General features: G+C 47.6%; 1 protein-coding gene across 1 annotated transcript in view; it reads right to left on the reverse strand.

Annotated features, from left to right (window-relative positions):
- The window catches only part of LOC135821645 (uncharacterized), a 60,962-nt gene extending 47,578 nt beyond the window's left edge, over positions 1-13,384 (reverse strand). Inside the window, exons 1-7 of the mRNA XM_065334644.1 lie at positions 13,381-13,384; positions 12,976-13,062; positions 10,424-10,801; positions 9,740-10,072; positions 8,743-8,829; positions 3,892-3,978; positions 451-768 (exon numbers count right to left, since the gene is read on the reverse strand). Coding sequence (XP_065190716.1) covers positions 451-768; positions 3,892-3,978; positions 8,743-8,829; positions 9,740-10,072; positions 10,424-10,801; positions 12,976-13,062; positions 13,381-13,384 — 1,294 coding nt within the window. The remainder of the gene's footprint in view (positions 1-450; positions 769-3,891; positions 3,979-8,742; positions 8,830-9,739; positions 10,073-10,423; positions 10,802-12,975; positions 13,063-13,380) is intronic.
- Positions 13,385-19,276: the final 5,892 nt, after the last annotated feature.

Here is a 19,276-nt window from a genome sequence, read left to right on the forward strand (position 1 = left end):
GGGTTACTAACTGATTACATACTGCATGTAACCATGGCCAGCGTCATATTATAGGGACAACAAAAACAATTCAAATTCATCAGACAGCTCTAATAGCCTCAATCTCAATTGCTGTGAAAACAATTTGATCTTTTCTCGAGATTATAAACACCCGTGTTGCTGTCGATTGATTCTACAAACTCTGGTATAATCTATACTTGTCCAAATTCTGAAACCAGCAGAACATGTGCACAGATCAATCATGCAAACTGCTGCTGCACAGATCATTTCAGCGGACAGAGGGGTGTTATGGCAGAAGCAGCAGAGAATGCGGCAAAGAACGAACAAACACAAAAAGGAACTCTGAGCAGCTTTCAATACCACACAAGAAAACAGGAAATGGTTTGGTTTGCAAACACTGCACACCATCATCAAGTGGAAATATCCACCGACTTTACTATTGGTACTAACTCTGGCAGTTTCCACGTTTGCCATCGCCAATGTATCCCACCAAACACTTGCAGGTGAACGTGCCAATCACATCACTACACAACGCGTTTTGATCGCATGTATGCAATGTGGGATTATTACACTCGTTGACGTTCTGGCAAATGGGCGGTGTGCTGCTGACATCACCATGGGCTAAACACTGTGTGGTGGCATCGCCGACAAGGCGATGGCCGGGATTGCAGACAAATGTTCCCACTGTATTATAGACAAAGCTTGATACACCAGCCGGTAGAGAGAAACTGCCAAAAGTAGGCGCTAATGGAGTAGCGCATGTAACAACTGCAATGGAAAAATCAGACAGGACACAAACAAATAACAGTCATTACTGGCACACGTGATCACAATGGCACAGCAATTATTGCTTTTGGCAGCAACTAGAGATGAACGAATACGAAAGGGTTACCCCAGGGAAATCACTTGGAAACGAGTTATGAAGCAAATGTCCAGGACTGTAACAAGATAATACCATAATTTTAATTACGGTAGCTATGCAGAAGATGTTACTTTAGTAACGTCTGACGCTAGCCAGGGTCCACACAGCTTTGCTTTGGTGTTTGTCTGTGGCGGACGGACCTCCGTCTGGCGCTATCCCGCACCGTACCTGTCCCGTACCGTACCGTACCTTAAAGGACGGCTGGCCACAATATTCAAATAGGGCTTTCAAATACAAGATCATAACGTGAAGCAACTTGGAAGAATTAGTTGCCATTGCTTGCAGCACAGGGGCCATTTTACCGATGTAGGCGCTATACTTGATGTCCATCTTCGCTATCTTCCGTCTTAGCGAGTGTGGCCCACACCTCTACCTCTCGGCAAACACGGACAACGTATTGGTGAAAAGACTCCTCTGATCGCTGCTCGCCTGTCAGCACTGTCTTCCACTCTTTATCCGGCGACTTTCCGAGCGAGGCAAGCAACTCTTGCTTTGCTTCCTCGTAATTATTGCATCCAATACATATCCTCTCCGCTTTGCTACCCGCTAGGGCGATGCGCAATCGCAGCAGCCATTCGCTTTTTTCGAACTCGTTCTTGGAACATATGTCCTCGAACAGGTCAAGATAACGCTCCAATGGCTGCGTTCCATAATATGAGGGGATTTTCATCAACGGCTTACGTCCACCGCTGTGACTGGGAGCTTCCGCTGTACCTCCCATCGCACTCTCACTGGCAGCTTCAACCTAACCCTCACACGCCTTGGCAATGCGCTCGTTAACCTCCTTGAGCGTTTTTCAAACTCAGTGCGGAACGCCTCCTCTCGCCTTCTGGCACTACGCTCCTCATGCTCCTCATACTGTCGGAGCCTCTGCTCCAAATGTTCCCTCAACGCATCGCCAACCAATCCTAACCGAATTCCATTAGCGATAAATCTGGCTTCCAAATTACTTTGTTGCTCTGCCATGCTCGCTTCAATCCTGGCGTGGTCGCCAAATGTTGTGAACCCTCTGAGATTCTTTTAAATGTCAGGATCAAACGACCACGCGGCACGAGGACAACTATTTACTCTCCAACAGTATATTTCTCAACAACTAAGATTAATAACACCAGCTATTTATAGCATGCAAAAGTCAGCGAACATTCAAAAACATACGCATATAAAACAGGACATAACAGCGTACACAGTAAATGCCGCACACAGCGCATAATATTATAACGTATGCCTTGCAGCAAACAACAGCGGTACGGCAGAGTCGAGATACAACACTGCAATGAATACAATGTCATTAGCGCGAAGGTTTTCCCACTTGAGAACTGGTGGTTTGTAACAACTAATTAACCTCTTCAGTGACATTGGATTACTTTACTAAGCAGTGCCAAGCGATGGATACAACGCGAAAACAGTCTAAAAAGGAAAGGAGAAATACGTGTACATGTATGACGAAAAGGCGATTGAAAAAAGAGTGATTCGAACCACAACGCTCCTACTACAAGTAGGAAATCAACGTTGCACCAAAGAACAAATGAAACAATACAGCAAGCAAGGTAAAATCAGGGGGAAACAATAACAGCAGTAAATGTCAAGGTGTGATTTCTCATGAAAGCGTGCAGCTAAAGGTGAAATAGGCACTACTTACCGGGGCTACCCTCGATACAACATAAGTTATCGATGCTTCAACTCGTCAAGAGTACATAAACCAGAGTGTGCAACTGTGCATATCAGATCTGAAACAGCGCAGTTCGTGCACTACGTCACCCTGATGAGGTCAGCCAAGCCGCGACTTGCGTACAGCTCAAATTTTCATGTTTCATAGCCTGAAAATCAGCCAAGTTTGCTTGATTTTAGACGTCCTGTTTCAGGATTTCGGTGTTTTGTGTGACTGTGTACATCCACCGACAAGTAAATTCACCAGGCTATCCGTATCAAAAACCGAAATCAGGACAACCCGGTGACCTGCAGCACTGCGACTGGTTACGCAACTTTTCACAGTACCTGTGGCTTACCATGCCGTCAGAAATGACGTACTGTACGAATTACGCTCCCACAGGAACCATCCCGAGTTGCACACTCTGGCAAAGTTTATGTACTCTTGAACTCATTATAAGATAATTGAAAATCTCCAACAGAACTCTTCCTTGGATGCAAAGGATCGTCCATATTCACGAATACATAAGTATTTCCTCTTCCTGCTTTATACTACGTATTTTGGCCTTAGTCCTGCATGGTCAATATGCATCTAATATTGACTGAGTACGAGGTCAATATAGGAAATAAAAGCCGAGTAAAAGACCAAGGCGATGCCGAGGTCTTTTACGAGGTTCTATTTCCTATACTGACCAAGTACGAAGTCAATATTAGATTTATCACGACAAACAGTCCGTATTTCAAATTCCAGAACGATAACCTCATGAATCCCGGTTTTATGATTGCACAACCTACTCATGCAGTGACAATGCTGCACTAGGCACCGTTCAACTGCGCAACCCCTAAGCAGTCAAATATAAGCAGTCAATATAGCCCTAAGGAGTGAAATATGCAGGAATATTTGACTGCTTAGGTATGGCAAAAATCTATGTGAGTCAACACTAAGGGAGTGATACTATCTTATACTGAGGGTTTGGCAATCCAGGGACCTGGGCAAAGGGTCGTTATAACGGATTTTATGTACTAACGGATTATGTTGTAACCGGACCTGTAAACAGTTGTATAGACCACGTTTCGCCAGGGGATTTCAGATTTCTATTTACTAACGGGATTTATGTACTAAATGGACTCGTTATAATGAGGGAGGACCTGTATTAGCGTACATGCCAGTCACATTGACTGGCGGGGTCAACAAATTAGTACTCGAAGTTGTCGAACGCGCTAAATACGACTCGGATTGCTGTTCTTTGTGAAAGCTTGAGCGCGCGTTTGGGGACGCATGAACCGCAAGCGTAGCGCGTACACGCTCCAGTTGTACGTACCTTCTTGGCAATGGCTTCCTGTGAATCGCTTCGGGCAGATGCATTTACCCTTGTCGTCACACTGACCCTGGTTCAAACACTTGCACTCTGCAGCAGCCATCACAAACGCACAACCAAGACGTGACACAGAGATAATGCATGGGATGTTAGCGGCAACGAGCAGTGGAAATACAGAAATTTGACCACACAAAGTTTCCAGGTCAATATTTGAGTGACATTGGAGAGATTGATTTGAGCATGTAGGAACACTTTATAAAATATTGGTCCGCTCTGAGCAACTTTACGTTAGCGGGCGAGTTTACACTCTACATATGGAAAGTTGCTTCTGCATTGGGCAAGGAAACTACCATTTATTGTTCCACTGCATACTGTTATTCAAACCTAAACTTTAGATTTTCAAAGCAACTTGGCCTGGGATCAGTTTGTACGAACAGTGTGCACCTGGATATATACTGTAGCGGAGATTGAAATCTGCTGGGAAGTCAAGCGGCCACGGGGGCACTGAACTTGCAGCCGTGAGCACTGCTGGTCCATTCTAAACAGTGTGTACGCAAACTACAGTACGTGTACGCACTAAAAGCAGCAAGGGCGCCGGCCACAGTCATCTCATAGGATTTCAATGTCCACAACAGAACATTTACAGTACATGCAAGTGATGATACATTTGATCATATCGAACATGGCAATGCCTGGCCTCTGACCATGCTTCGTGAAAAGTGGTTCTCATTTCTGTTGGAGAGGCTTCGCTTTATTTCAAACGGTCATTGCAGGGAGGGAGGGAGGGGGGGGGGGGGTATAATTAAAGAGGGGGCTTCTGATACGGTAGCTTTTCAAGTTCTGATTTTATTGTAAGGATTCTCAATGAAATACATTATGTGGTGTGTCAAATGGCAGCAGACACACACACCAGCCAAAACACACTCCATCTAGCTATTAGGACTGGTTATATCTATCAGATCTCTGCTGTTTCCCTGCTGTCTGGTTAGTGTACTTTCCCTTCTCTAAAGTGAGTGCTCCCAGATTTTTAAACACGCGCGTGCTCACACACACACACACACGCATACACACACACACACACACACACACACACACACACACACACACACACACACACACACACACAAACGCACACACACAAGCGCACACACACACACACACACGCACACACACGCACACACACACACACACACACACACACACACACACACACACACACACACACACACACACACAAACGCACACACACAAACGCAAACACACACACACAAACACACACACACACATAAACACACATACAAAAACGCACACACACAACCGCAAACACACACACAAACGCACACCTTGGTCCATGGTAACACTGCCATCAAATGGTCACGTGTCCCCTGGGCAGGGGTCGACAGCACTGAGTTCAGCGTTGGATCCAGAAACGCCGCTCTACTTGCTGGACAGGAAATTAGCACAGCTATGCAGGTCGAAACCACGGGATGACTTGCAGCAGCGACCGCAGCCGAGACAATGCGCTCTGCAGCAGGGCAGGGCAACCCGCTGTTTCCGGACCGAGTCTGCCGATGCCACAGCCGAGACCGACGCCACTTCAGCAACCGAGTTGGAGAGACACTTATGCGAAGCTAGCCCGCCAGCACTCAAGAACCATCTCCCGCACGCATTACATAGTCGGCCGCAGCGAGTTGCGACGTCCATGAACCGGCTGAGCGCAAGTGTGGCACCATGGCGAGTTGTAGCAATAAGTGCCGAATCGTCTGCGAAGTGACAGTCACGATGGATGTTGATTGTGTCAGTCTTCTGGCGTTTGAAAAGGAGAGACGGTCCAGAGTTAGAGGAGACAGGAAGTCCAATCTCAGGCATGTCCGCAACCTCACGCTGCCACAGCTGGAATACTGCCCACATGAATATATTGAACAATACTGGGGCCATACAACAACCTTGTCGAAGGCCATTTTGCACGTCAATAGGCTCGGCCTCGATGCCCGGGATCGACAGGTTTGCAGACATAGAGGTATGAAATGAGCTGATAATGGTAACCAGCTTGTCAGGTACGCCCGCCTTCCGGAGAATTTCCCACATGCACTTACGGGAAACGCACACACACACACACACACACACACACACACACACTACTATTGACAGCTGCCAGAAATGGCCACGGCGCTCCCGAAGGGAGGTACTGTCAGAGAGGTTAGGGAAGAGGTAGGCAGTGCTTCAAATGGCGCTCCAGGTCCTGTCGCCTCCGACACTGGCGTCGATTACAGACTCGGCAATGATGTTCAAAGTGCTGGCGATCAGTCACTGTAGGGCGATTCGGGCGGGGTCCACAGCGATGGCGCTTGAGGCCAGCAGTAGACTTAAAAGTACGCTGTCAGGCTGTACATACCGGGACCTCGGCAACAGAAGGAGCACCACTTGGCGGTCGGTCATCACAGTTGTCACTCTCTTGACACTTACGCACTGCAAGCCCACCGCTGCTCCGGAGCCATCCACTGCAGGCAGGACACTGCACTCACCCAGGCTGTTGTGGTACGGGGAGCTTTTGGACTGCTGTGCACTTGTGCCGGGCCATGTCAGCGCGACGACGAAACAGGCGGTCGCAAACGTGGCACACAATTGCCTTCGGGGCAGGCTCCTTCACCCCCGCTGCTGCCGACACAATATCACGCCACTCTCCGCGATCGTTGGCCGATTCGAACCAATTGTGCACACCGGCCACAGTCAGATCAGGCCAGACAGCGCCCTTCCAGCGATGTCGGGGGCCGCAAAACGGGCGGGTTCGTGGCAGATGAGTGAAGAGCAACTGCTTGGGTAACCGATTGTTATCAAGCCGAGCTAGGTGCCCAAGCCACTCCAAGCGTCTCTGCTGTACCATGCACGACAGTGGAGTAGGGTCACCACACTGTGCGCGTAGCTGCTCCGATGTGATGTGTTGCTCCCACTGGCGGCCGCGCGAAATGCCAAGGATTGACCGTAGGTTGGCGTGATGGAACCTGTCCAGCTTGTTCAAATCCGACTTCAATGGGGTCCAACACTCTGAGCCATACAAACTGTGGTGAGAACACACCCCACGTACAAATGCCGTCGAGTAGGCAGGTTCAGGCTCTGATCATGCAAAATCCGCCGAAGACAGCCAAAGGCCCTTGCACCCTTCGCAAAGCGGCTCTGGACATCGGCATGAGCTCGCGAATCCTTAGTTATGACAGATCCAAGATAGGGGAAGGAGGTAACAGCTTCAACCCTTTCATTGCCAACTGCCAGACCGGAACAATTAGTGGCGGCGACTCCATCACCTGCGACCAGTAGCTTAGTCTTCGTCATGCTGACCGTGAGGCCAAAGTTGGATGCCACATCACGGAAGGCGGATAGGGAGAGCTCGGCTGCAGCACGAGTTGTTGCGAGTAGGACGCCGTCATCGGTAAACTCAAAATCATCAGCATGACCAGTGTGAGACTGTCAACGTCGCCCAGCTGCACGGGGAAACAATTGCCCATCAATAAAGAAGCTGAAATCCATACCAGACTCAATGCCGCGCTCCCTGAGAACAGACCTTTGCCGCGCTCCATCACCAATCCGAAATACAGGTTCAACAGCACAGGAGCCATGACACACCCCTGCCGCAAACCATTTTTTACAGAGATCGGATCGGTACAACCACCAGCAACACAAACAGATGCCGTATGTCCATATGGCACGACTTCACGAGAGCCACAGCCTAAGGGGGCCCACCGAGCCGAAGCAATGCCTGCCACAGAGCCTCACGAGGCACAGAGTCGTATGCTTCGCGGAGGTCCACAAAGACACAAAACAGCTTCGATAATGCTCATATGATTTCTCTATCAGTTGGCGGACAGAGAAGATGGCATCAGCACAACCACGGTTTCGCAGGAACCCACACTGCAACTCCGGTAGCTCATCCTCAGAGAGCACTTGCACCCGATTCTGCACAACCCTAGCAGCTAGCTTTCCCACAACCTCCAGCAATGCAATTCCTCGCCAGTTGTCGCATCGAGGTCGCCCTCGTATGGGGATGAGCACTGCATCACGCCAGTCATGCGGTACGTAACCCTCCGACCAGACAGATTGAAGCAGGTCAAGAAGGAGCGGGTGGAGGACGGGCACACCGACCTTCAACAGTTCGGGCACGATCTGGGACATGCCACCAGCCTTGCCGTTCTTCAGATGTCTCAGAGAATGGGTCAACTCCTCTCCCGACAGTGGCTGCGTTCGCGAGGGCATGATCTCCCGCTGGGGAATTTGCTGGAATACCTCTGCATCGTAAGTAATGCAGACATTCAAAGCACCCGAGAAATGCCTGTGCCATGTGCCCCTCTGCTCTTGCACAGATCCACAGACGTCTCCCCGAGTGTTGCGGATAGCCTGTACAGATATTGGCTTCAGCCCACCAAAACAGCGCTGCATATCTCGGATGGCAGACCACACATGATTGCCGCTGAAACGTCCCCGTTGCAACACCGCCGCTTTTTCATTAACCAGGTGGTCTTTGCCTGCCTTATACCAGCCCGAGCCTGGCCACGAGCCTCCTTGAAAGCCCTGTGGTCATTATGATGGCCAGTTCTGAGCCACAGGTCGTATAGCCGATTACGTGATGCTAGTAGGGGCTCCAGTGCCGGGGCACTATCACAAAACGAGTCCAGTACACGCCGCTTGTCTCGGCCAACCACCTCCCCAGCCACATCGACGGCAGCCGACTTCACAGCATCACACACACACACACACACACACACACACACACACACACACACACACACACACACACACACACACACACACACACACACACACAAACACACACACAAAGAACTTAACGACTGGCTGTCTTACCCTTTTCACAATATTCTCCGTATGATGTGGTACGGTTACACATACAAGTCATCAGGTTTGGCGCAAGAACACCGTTCTCACAGAACTCTGTGCAAAAAAAGAAGGCAAAAAGTCAATTGCACTGCACTCTTACAGAATCTGACAATAGAATGTGGAAAACCCAAAATGATGGCTAAGGCTGTGTTTACATGAGAAATTTCAACCCGTGTCGAGTTCAGTCCGGATTGAAAGTCTGTACGATAGACAAAATAGGTGAGCGTCTACATGAAGACAGTTGACCCGGGTCAAATACTGATATGCCGCCAAAATTCCACTTCTAGTGTCCTGTATGGTCACGTGAGTCCTTTCCCCACGGAATTTGCATGTGCAGTGCTGTTCAAACCTGGCACGAGATACGCACAGAAGTATGTAGTACGATATCGTTGACCCAGGTTGCAATCAACCCGGGGCGAAATTTCAACCCTGGTCAAGCGCAATGCGTCATGTAAACGCGCCATTCATTGTGTGCACATGGCGGGTTGAAATCTGAACCGGGTCGAACTCAACGCGGGTTGAAACGCCTCATGTAAACACAGCCTAATCCAAAAAAGTCAAACTTCGTCAGAGACATCTTCGTCGCCAAATTGCTATGTCACCTTATGGAACAGTATTCTTTCTGTACTTGAATAATTACATGCTCCAACAAAAGATCACAGTCAAAGTAGGTTTCTTTGTTAGGTACAAGTACAATCAATCCGGGGCATGCGCCATAAATGCAATGATATGCGGGGGGGGGGGCCAGGGGGAGAGAGTAACAGCACTAACTGTGCTGCAAGGACATGTTGGGACAGGACAGTTTGATGCACAGGACATGTTGAGACAGAACATGTTGGTGAACAGGACATGTTGGTGAACAGGACATGTTGAGACGGGACATGTTGGTGAACAGGACATAATTGGGATAGGACAGGTTGGAACAGGACATGTTGGCACTGGATATTATTATCCTCTCACTTACTGACACAGAGGATTCGGGCACGCATAGTGCTTGTGGTGTTTTGATACATCAGACTTTTTGGCTGTCTAAATGTTACGGTTCTGTAAAGGGAGCGGCCGTTCACCCGGATTGGTTTCACGTGGAAAGGTGCGTTCCGAGGCTTATGAAGAATAGCCAACTTCTTTAGCCAGGGCTCTCGAAATAATACACTGTGATGTGTTTGCAGCCAGTCCTCGGTTATGAGGTGAAGTCCGTACTGCCGACATGCCTCCTCTGCAAACTGCTCAGTGATATTGGTTGTGAGTGCTGGTGTTGCAGCGGCGTATACTGAGTCGTTGATGTGGACCCACTTGGCTGCAAGACAAGGTCACATACAGTCTTGGGTAGAGAAGATGTACAATAAAAATAATGCAATAAATCTGAATAAAGAGTGACCCAAAATCTATTATTTTATGCCGTGCTCAATAAAACCCTATCAAATATAAAGGTCAGCGGTATATTTTTACCCCCTTAACATAGCCAGGTACAGATATCGGGCAATATCTGCAGGCCTACAGTGGGAAACCCAGATTGTACTCACTATTGCTGCCGCCTCTCTGTTTCAGTCCTCTAATCTCTTCAAAATCATTTTCGACCCTATCCATTCATTGCTGGCTACTCAGCATCTCTCTCACACGTTTCTTTGATCACAATGCAATGGCCTACCTTCGCAGATGACATCATGATGGCTTGTTCCATGTCTATCATGTAATTCTTCTCTTAAGTCGTTCTTGCCCTGCTTGTAAATGGTATACTGGTCTTTCCTCTTGAACGATGTCCATATTGTGATAGGGCTGCTGTAACTGCTCGCTATCATCTCGTTGAGCAATGCTTCCATGCAGTAGCGCACGCCAAGCTTTAGGATGGCGAAGGCATGAAAGTCAACCAAGTCGTAGCCTCTTCTTCTGCACATCTGGCGGGCGTTCGTATAGTTCGTCTTGTTCTGGCAGCTGCCCTCGTCGAGGTGTGGATAACACGGCAAGCTGGCGAGAGCCGTCCAGGTGTACACTGCCTTGTCTGTACCCAGGCAGTTCGTTTTGAAAGCTGAACAGAATACAGTACATATGCAAAACATATTCAGATACAGTAGAGCACAGTTGCAACACACTTAACAAGATAATTATATACTTCCTGCCTAGGGATACCGTGGTCCATTTCAAGTACATACCCCATTTGTCGGAGTATAATGCGCACCCGAGCATAATTTACACCCCCCCCCCCACCTTGACCCAAGGTTTGGACATTCAAGGCATAATCGGAGTATAATGAGCAGTCTAGATTTGAGAAAATTATGGATCATAAAGGCAGTATTTTAGTGCGACCATTCAAAATTTTAACATTTCACAGCAGCATCTGTAGCAAAAAAGCGGTATGGGTGAACTGTGTGCCATAATCATCGACTCGAGTACTATTTGAGAAAACTACTTCCTCCGTTAACAAAAACTTCGTGATGGAATTTTGAGGGGCTGATTTGGGCACAAACTGCCGTGAAATAAGTCGCAATCACTTTCTTGGCCTTCCCTGGCATGCCATGACAGAGGTACAATGCAATGAAAGCGACCTTTCACAACAAGCCGAGCGGAATCGATGGTTGCGCTGTGGAAACATAGGTGATGACAGTCATGGCGAGCGAAACTGAAATACCACTTCTCCGAGGGGATATTGCGCTGCTTGGCCTCTCTACCACTTTAGCGCTGAGTAAGTTGGAGAGTGATAGAGAGCGATAAAACGGAGCAGCGAGCCCACACAATGAGCGAGTGAACAAGGAGCTGCTCCGATCGCACGGCTCAATGAAAACAATTCTGAACTCAAGTTCTTGTTCAACCTGCGCAAAGTCCAGATTCGAATGCTGATGACCATGCATTCTTTCAGAAGTCTGCAGTCCAATGCGAGTCTCGTGGCTAAAGAAAGTCGACTGGACTTGCTAGCCGCTGCCGTTCAGTGCTGGTATCCATTAGAGAAAATGGAATCAGTCTGACTGTGCCTTTACTCCTCGTTTCGCGGAGTTCTGGAGAGCGAAGATGAAACCAGGGGGTCGTAAAATATTTTTCACGACTCCCGGGTGGAAACGAGTAATCGCCATCGCGGCGGATCATGTAGCTTGAAAGCCAACTTACCTGAACGACGGCGACATCAAGGTCAGCGGAGTGTGATCAAAGAAGCTGAGGCAAGGCTGAAAGGAGCTGAACAACGACTCTAGTCTAGAGAGATGACGACTCGCGTACAGCAGATGACAACTCGCGTGCAGCAGATGACGACAGCGACGCAGGTCAAAAATGAATCGAGCGAAAGCGACGCAGGTCAAACATGAATCGAGCGAAAGCGACGCAAACTGAACTCTCTGCTCATTCCGCTAACAGTTTCTCTTGTAAAGACGCTGTACATAGGCTGAATCACCTTCGTCCAGTGATTTGCAGTCGATACAAACTGTTCTTGACCTGTTCTAAGCGTTTTCATATCCATCAAAATCCATCACGAAGTTTTTGTTAACGGAGGAAGTAGCCGTTATTCGAACGAATACGAGTATTCTATTGACCAGACATAAAACAATGCACGCCTACACTCTTGCAAAACCAAACGTAGTACACCTGGTACGCATGATTGTAGTCTTGCTTGCAGCCTAGTTCGGGAAATACTCGCAACTACTGTGTTATTCTGCTAAGTAGGGACAAATAATATTACATGTTGGGGGTCATACTACTGACAGTAGTTTTTGCGAAACAACGACTCGCTCATTTCAAATTTTCAAGAGAGGGATTGAGTATTGGACATACTCATGTTACACTAACAGTAAAGGGTGTGTTTGGTCAGTACAAACTAGAACAGGATCGAACAGCTGAAGCACATGGAGTAGCCTCATGCCAAGCAAACGGTACTCAAGAAACAGAGCACATTTTTGTGAAAAATGTGCCAAACTTGGTGCATTCTTCAAAATGTTTATGGGTCACCATGGTCAATTTGTACGGTACAACGAGTTATACCCCAAAAAACGTATGCACGTGATCATTTGGGACCAAAATCGATGTTCCTGCCAGGTTTTACTGTGAAAGAGTGAAACTGCTAGGGTCTGCTCCGCCTCGAGGCCGGAGCAAGCAGAACATGTTCTGGTCGACCCAGAACAGGTGCAGTCCCAACCAAACACGCTGTTCTGGTGAATCCTCTTCTACTTCATACCAACCAAACGCGCCCTAAGAAGCATGCGTATTCACTTCACTTACTATGCTGACACTTGTCTCCGTGGAATCCTTTCCGGCAGTTGCAGGTGCCATCTTCAGTACACTGACCGTGATTCAAGCAATTGCATGCTGCAGCAGTGATTGGGTGTATACACGTATTATCGAAAGCACACAAATGCACATCAGAACATCATAGCATATTGGATTCTCAAGAAGTTGCTGCATATATTTTGATCATCAGGAGATTGTCTAGACCTCAAAATACCTATTTAAAACACTCATTCACCAATCCCAGGTATATCCGAATCATACTCATTCGAATCTTTTCTTGTACATAAATGGAACAAATCTTCACCCACTTGAAGTCGGATTATGCTGGAAACCCCGGCATAGAAAGCAGGAAGTACTTTTCTTGTCTGGAATTATAACTTTTCAGCGTCCATGTACCCATGGGTAATACAGTGTTGAACTGCTCTGGTGGTGGCACACGCAAACAATGCTATCAATACCTTCGGAGTTGACTCACCACGTCGAACGTACAACGGACCAGCATAGTCGATGCCGGTAGTTGCGAACGGCCTCTCTTGAACAATTCGGTCTGTTGGCAGCGGCGGGCAGACTTAGCCTTGTAGCGGCGGCATATAACACATCACTGAGTAATGTTGCGTAGCGCTCGTCGACCGCCGATAATCCAGAATTTCTGACGGATGTACAAGAAGACCCCTTCTACACCTTGGTACATGCTTTCGACATGCGTTTTCTCCAACAGCTACTCGGTCAGATGATGTTTGCTTATTAGAACTGGGTGCTTGGCTCCATACGCCAACTCGCTGTAGTGGAGTCATCCCTCCGGCTCTGAGCAGCCCATGCTCATCCAAAAACGGTGCAAGATGATCCACCTTCGACCCAGGCTTCAATGGTTGACCTTGCTTGATCAGCTCAAGATCCTCAGCGAAACATTTGGCTTGAACGATGCAGTACAATACGTTGTCAGCTGCAAAATAGTTCAGCACGAGGCTCAGTGTGCTTCCACTGCAACATCCGAGTCGCCATGCCCTGTGCCCTCGACCACTTACTGAATCGGAGCCACCATTCATTATCAGAGATTCTCGACTACAGGTGGTGGCTGACACTCGCACTTCTACACTGGACTCATCAGTACCAGCGGTTGAGGATGCGGTGGGCCAGTCATTCGGCTCCGTGATCCAGGTTGGCCTGCCCAACAGGAACGGACTACGGATCTGCTGTGCATTACTCCCACGTGACGGAAAATCTGCCGGGTTGTGAAGGCCCGGGCAATGGTTCCACACAATGCCGAACTTCTTCGATATCTCTTGGTCTTGACAGACGTGGTTCACCACAAATGTTTTCCATTTGTACGATGGATTACTGATTCAATGAACGGTAGTGAGACTGTCAGTCCAGCCATAGACTTGCGTGAAGGTCACACGCAGCTGCTTCACCTTAATGTTTTCCATTTGTACGATGGATTACTGATTCAATGAACGGTAGTGAGACTGTCAGTCCAGCCATAGACTTGCGTGAAGGTCACACGCAGCTGCTTCACCACAAACTCAGCATAGCAAGCCGCTAGACATACTGCATGTAACTCAAGGCGGGCTAACGTGGGTGGAGACACCGTTGCCACTTTGGCCTTGGCAAATATACCAAGTGTGACTGTCCATTGATGACTGCATACAAAGAGCATCGAAACGCTTTCTCACTGGCGTCCGCGAAGGCATAAAGCACAATAGGCGTGTCAAGATTGCAGCAAAACCAACGTGGTATGTCAATGCCTACCACTTCAGCCAAGTCTCCCCGCCATTGCGCACATGCGGCTGCGATGCCATCAGGCAACTTATTATCCCAGTCGCCACCGAATTTCCAGGCTTGCTATAGCAGCATCTTTACCGGCACAACTGTAGGTGCTGCTAGACCTAGCGGATCAAACACTGACGCAACACACTTAGGAGGGATCGCCGTGTCCAAACAGGTGGTCTATCGGACTCATCACTGGATTTCCATTTCAGACCGAGGACTTTCTCTGTTCCACACAGTATCACCATTAACGTCTTCCTTGCTGTGCAGTATCGCGTTGATTTAGTCTGCACCAATCAGCATGTGTATTTCGTCTGATGTCCCTTGCTGAGGCTTGTCACTCAGCTCTACTCCCCAACTGTTTTGTTTTTTAGAGAGAGAGAGAGAGAGAGAGCGAGAGAGAGAGAGAGAGAGAGAGAGAGAGAGAGAGAGAGAGAGAGAGAGAGAGAGAGAGAGAGAGAGAGAGAGAGAGAGAGAGAGAGAGAGAGAGAGAGAGAGAGAGGGGAGAGAGAGAGAGAGAGAGAGCGAGAGAGAGAGAGGGAGAGAGAGAGAGAGAGAGAGAGTCGGAGAGAGAAAAAGAGAAAGAGAGAGAGAAAGAGATAGAGAGAGAGAGAGAGAAGCACGCAAATATACAAATGTACTGGATGTGCACCCACAATTTTCCTCTTTTAACAACGATAGTGGACAAAATCTAAATGAGACAGATCAAGACTAGCGTCGGATCGTCTCAGTACTCATTGTCAGTTTCGCATAACTCGGGCCCACAATTTCCCTGTTACAAAATTTGATTTCCTTGGCTCACCATCGGAGTTCTTAATCCTTTTTCCATCCGTTTTTTAAAGTTTTCTCTTACATGTATTTCTCCTTTCCTTTTTAGTTTGTTTTGCATCATGTCAATTGCTTAGCATTGTTGCTGCCGTTGCTGTTCATGAACTATTTCTAGACACGGAAGAGCATCTCCACTCAGCTGTAGCAACAGCAACACAGTGTCTGAAGACCTGGCATGTACTGAAAATCCATCATTTCCATCACACCAACCGCTCTGCTCCCTGACCACCAGCCGTCGCACTGAACGATACAAACCTCACAGTTGCACCAAGACTGACTTGTTCTATCTTTCATTCGCCTTGTTCTTTAGAGCAACGTTGATTCTTGATGAGTGTTGTACGAAAACTAGTTCGAATAATCCCTTTTCTATCACTTTTTAAAAGTTTTTATATTTCAAAAGTGCAATCCTCTCTGATCGTCCTTTGAACTCAAGGACCGGCTTGAGCGCGCCCTGGGGTGTGCCACGCGTCTCTATATGCACCCCCTCTTTGAGCATAGTAATCACTCCGTGCTGCTGCACCGGCTCAAATGGCCCTCATTTAGCAGCTGCCATAATCTCTGCCAATTCATTTTTGAACACAGCCTGCACCATAGATGTGCACGATCACACATTCCTGCAATCCATCTACTCCGAATCCAACTCATTCGCACCCTCAGGTTCTTCCGAATCTTTGAGGTACCCACAAAACGCACAAGAAGGTTAAGAGACTCCCCAGCTTCCCTATATCGTAAATCAACCACAGATATGATTTCAAAGCCTGCGTATCTTTATCTCTTCAGTATGTAAGTTCTCGCATTGCTTATCGTAACTATAGCCTCATTATACCACACCGCTGCACTCCATAAACTCTTAATTGGTATAGTTGCGTTTTAGAATGCAGTGTTTTTTACATATTGTTTTTGATTCCGTATCTGTGTTCCTTCTGCTCTCTGTGGCCACAGGTAATTGTGAAGATAAAAAATGAAAGATTCCAAAAACGATAACGACATCAGCAACATCAACGACAAGACATGGTTATAGGAGCGGAAATAAAAGACCATGTTGTTGGAGGAGTTACTATGTATGTACCACATACAATTGCGCTCGGTGAAACCCAACCCAAAGTGAAAACCTGGCGCCCTTTACCAGTTCTCATTGCGTCATAGTAATTTGAACATGTGTACGTCTTGGGTCCAGCGGATAAAGCTACGAAAACTTTTGTATAATGCTAGCAATAATGCTCCAATAATTGCTTTATTATGCTGATAATGATGCTTATGAAAGGGATGTAATGATCTTGGTTTGAGACAGAAAAGGAAGAATGGCTGTAAATTGTTAAACTTGAAGGAAGGAATCCACATACTTCCTCCGTTAACAAAAACTTCGTGATGGATTTTGATGGATATGAAAACGCTTAGAACAGGTCAAGAACAGTTTGTATCGAGTGCAAATTACTGGACGACGGTGATTCAGCCTATGTACAGCGCTTTTACAAGAGAAACTGTTGGCGGAATGAGCAGAGAGTTCAGTTTGCGTCGCTTTCGCTCGATTCATTTTTGACCTGCGTCGCTGTCGTCATCTGCTGCATACGAGTCGTCATCTGCTGTACGCGAGTCGTCATCTCTCTCGAGTCGTTGTTCAGCTCGTTTCAGCCTTGCCTCGGCTTCTTTGATCACACTCCGCTTGATGTCGCCGCCGTTCAAGTAAGTTTGCTTTCAAGCTGCGTGATCCGCCGCGATGGCGATTACTCGTTTCCACCAGGGAGTCGTGAAAAATATTTTACAACTCCCTGGTTTCATCTTCGCTCTCCAGAACTCCGCGAAACGAGGAGTAAAGGCACAGCTGAACTGATTCCATTTTCTCTAATGGATACCAGCACTGAACGGCAGCGGCTAGCAAGTCCAGTCGACTTTCTTTAGCCACGAGACTCGCATCTGACTGCAGACTTCTGAAAGAATGCATGGTCATCAGCATTCGAATCTGGGCTTTGCCCAGGTTGAACGAGAACCAACGTGTTACTTCAGTTCAGAATTGTTTTCATTGAGCCGTGCGATCGGAGCAGCTCCTTGTTCACTCGCTCATTGTGTGGGCTCGCTGCTCCGTTTTATCGCTCTCTATCACTCTCCGACGTACTCAGTGCCAAAGTGGTAGAGAGGCCAAGCAGCGCAATATCCCCTCGGAGAAGTGGCATTTCAGTTTCGCTCGCCATGACTGTCGTCACCTATGTTTCCACAGCGCAACCATCGATTCCGCTCGGCTTGTTGTGAAAGGTCGCTTTCCTTGCATCGTACCTCTGTCATGGCATGCCAGGGAAGGCCAATAAAGTGATTGTGACTCATTTCAGGGCAGTTTTTGCCCAAATCAGCCCCTCAAAATTCCATCACGAAGTTTTTGTTAACGGAGGAAGTAGTCTATCTGCCTCTGAATCTGCCGCAATATCTCCCACCGGGTCTACCACCTGTTATTACTTTAAGACATTTTCGCTTCTCCAGTGGCTGCTCTCCATTGCAACTTGATGCAGGGTGGTGGCAGAATAGTGGATGTATCAAATCTTTCCCCCTTATTATCCAGGTACTGAGAGGTGAAAACCATTATTGCTGGTGATCATATGGATGCTGGAAGCTTATCTTTGCAAGTGGTATTCCTGCCTGCAGACAACCTGTCACTGATTCCACTGTGTGAAAAGTGCCTTATCCTAAACAGGAGACATTAAGTCAGTTCGTGAGAGATGATCATGAATCGAGATCCCTCCAACTTGGGAAAAACAGGTGGTAGGAAGTTATTGTACAATTCTACAGCCTTTGCTTTTCGTGGTTTCTTCTCCTCTTGGTCTTGTGTAGATAAATGCAGGAAAAAGATACTTCTCCCTTTTATAGCATTTGACTGCAGGCTTGGCATTACAACCGTCCACAACTACCAGTACCTGCTTCACTAGAAAAGTCGGGCACGCAATGCTGAGAGCTCATATGGATTTGTAACTGAGACCTTGAGTACGGGTAATTCTAGTTTTTCTTCGAGCCTCCTGGCCTTGGCTGGACATAGCAAAGACAGTTCTTTGGAACGCTCTCCGCTTTCTGTTCATAGCCGCTCCTTCATCCTGGTGGAGACGCCATCGCCAGGGTCTGAGGCACAACGAGAAAACTCCTCTTCGTCTGTCTCCTCCATGATCCATGGCTCTCCAATATTTCTAAACAAACATCTACTCCACGTAAATCATCGTTTCGAATTTGTGGAACATCTTTGGTTGTAGTGCCTCGGCTCATTTCAAGTCCAAACTCTATTATCATACATCTTGCACCGTCCAAAACCGATTAAAAAACATCATAGGGCCCCATGGGTGCTGCCTTTGGCTTTTATCATGCGTCGTATTTCTTTGACTCCGACTGTACGTACATGACTGTACATTTACCGGTACGTACCTGACAGCATTGCTACTTACAGCGAACAAAGTGCTAAAAGTGTTACTTGTCCACAAAGTCATATACGGCTACAGGTACATGGTACAATATGCTCCAACCGTAGATCTACGCATTTCAGACACGACCAGGGTTGCATCTCATGACTGCATATAGCAGATTGTTGAGAAAAAGAACAGGGATTTCAAAATAATTATCTACAATGCAATTTGTAATGCCGCTAAAACATCACACAATGCTCGTTTTGTTTGAATCTAATGCTCCATAATGCTCTGATGCTCGGATAGTCTCATAACGCCGA

This window comes from Sycon ciliatum, chromosome 7 (genome assembly GCF_964019385.1).
Source record: "Sycon ciliatum chromosome 7, ocSycCili1.1, whole genome shotgun sequence".
In the NCBI taxonomy this organism is placed as follows: domain Eukaryota; kingdom Metazoa; phylum Porifera; class Calcarea; order Leucosolenida; family Sycettidae; genus Sycon; species Sycon ciliatum.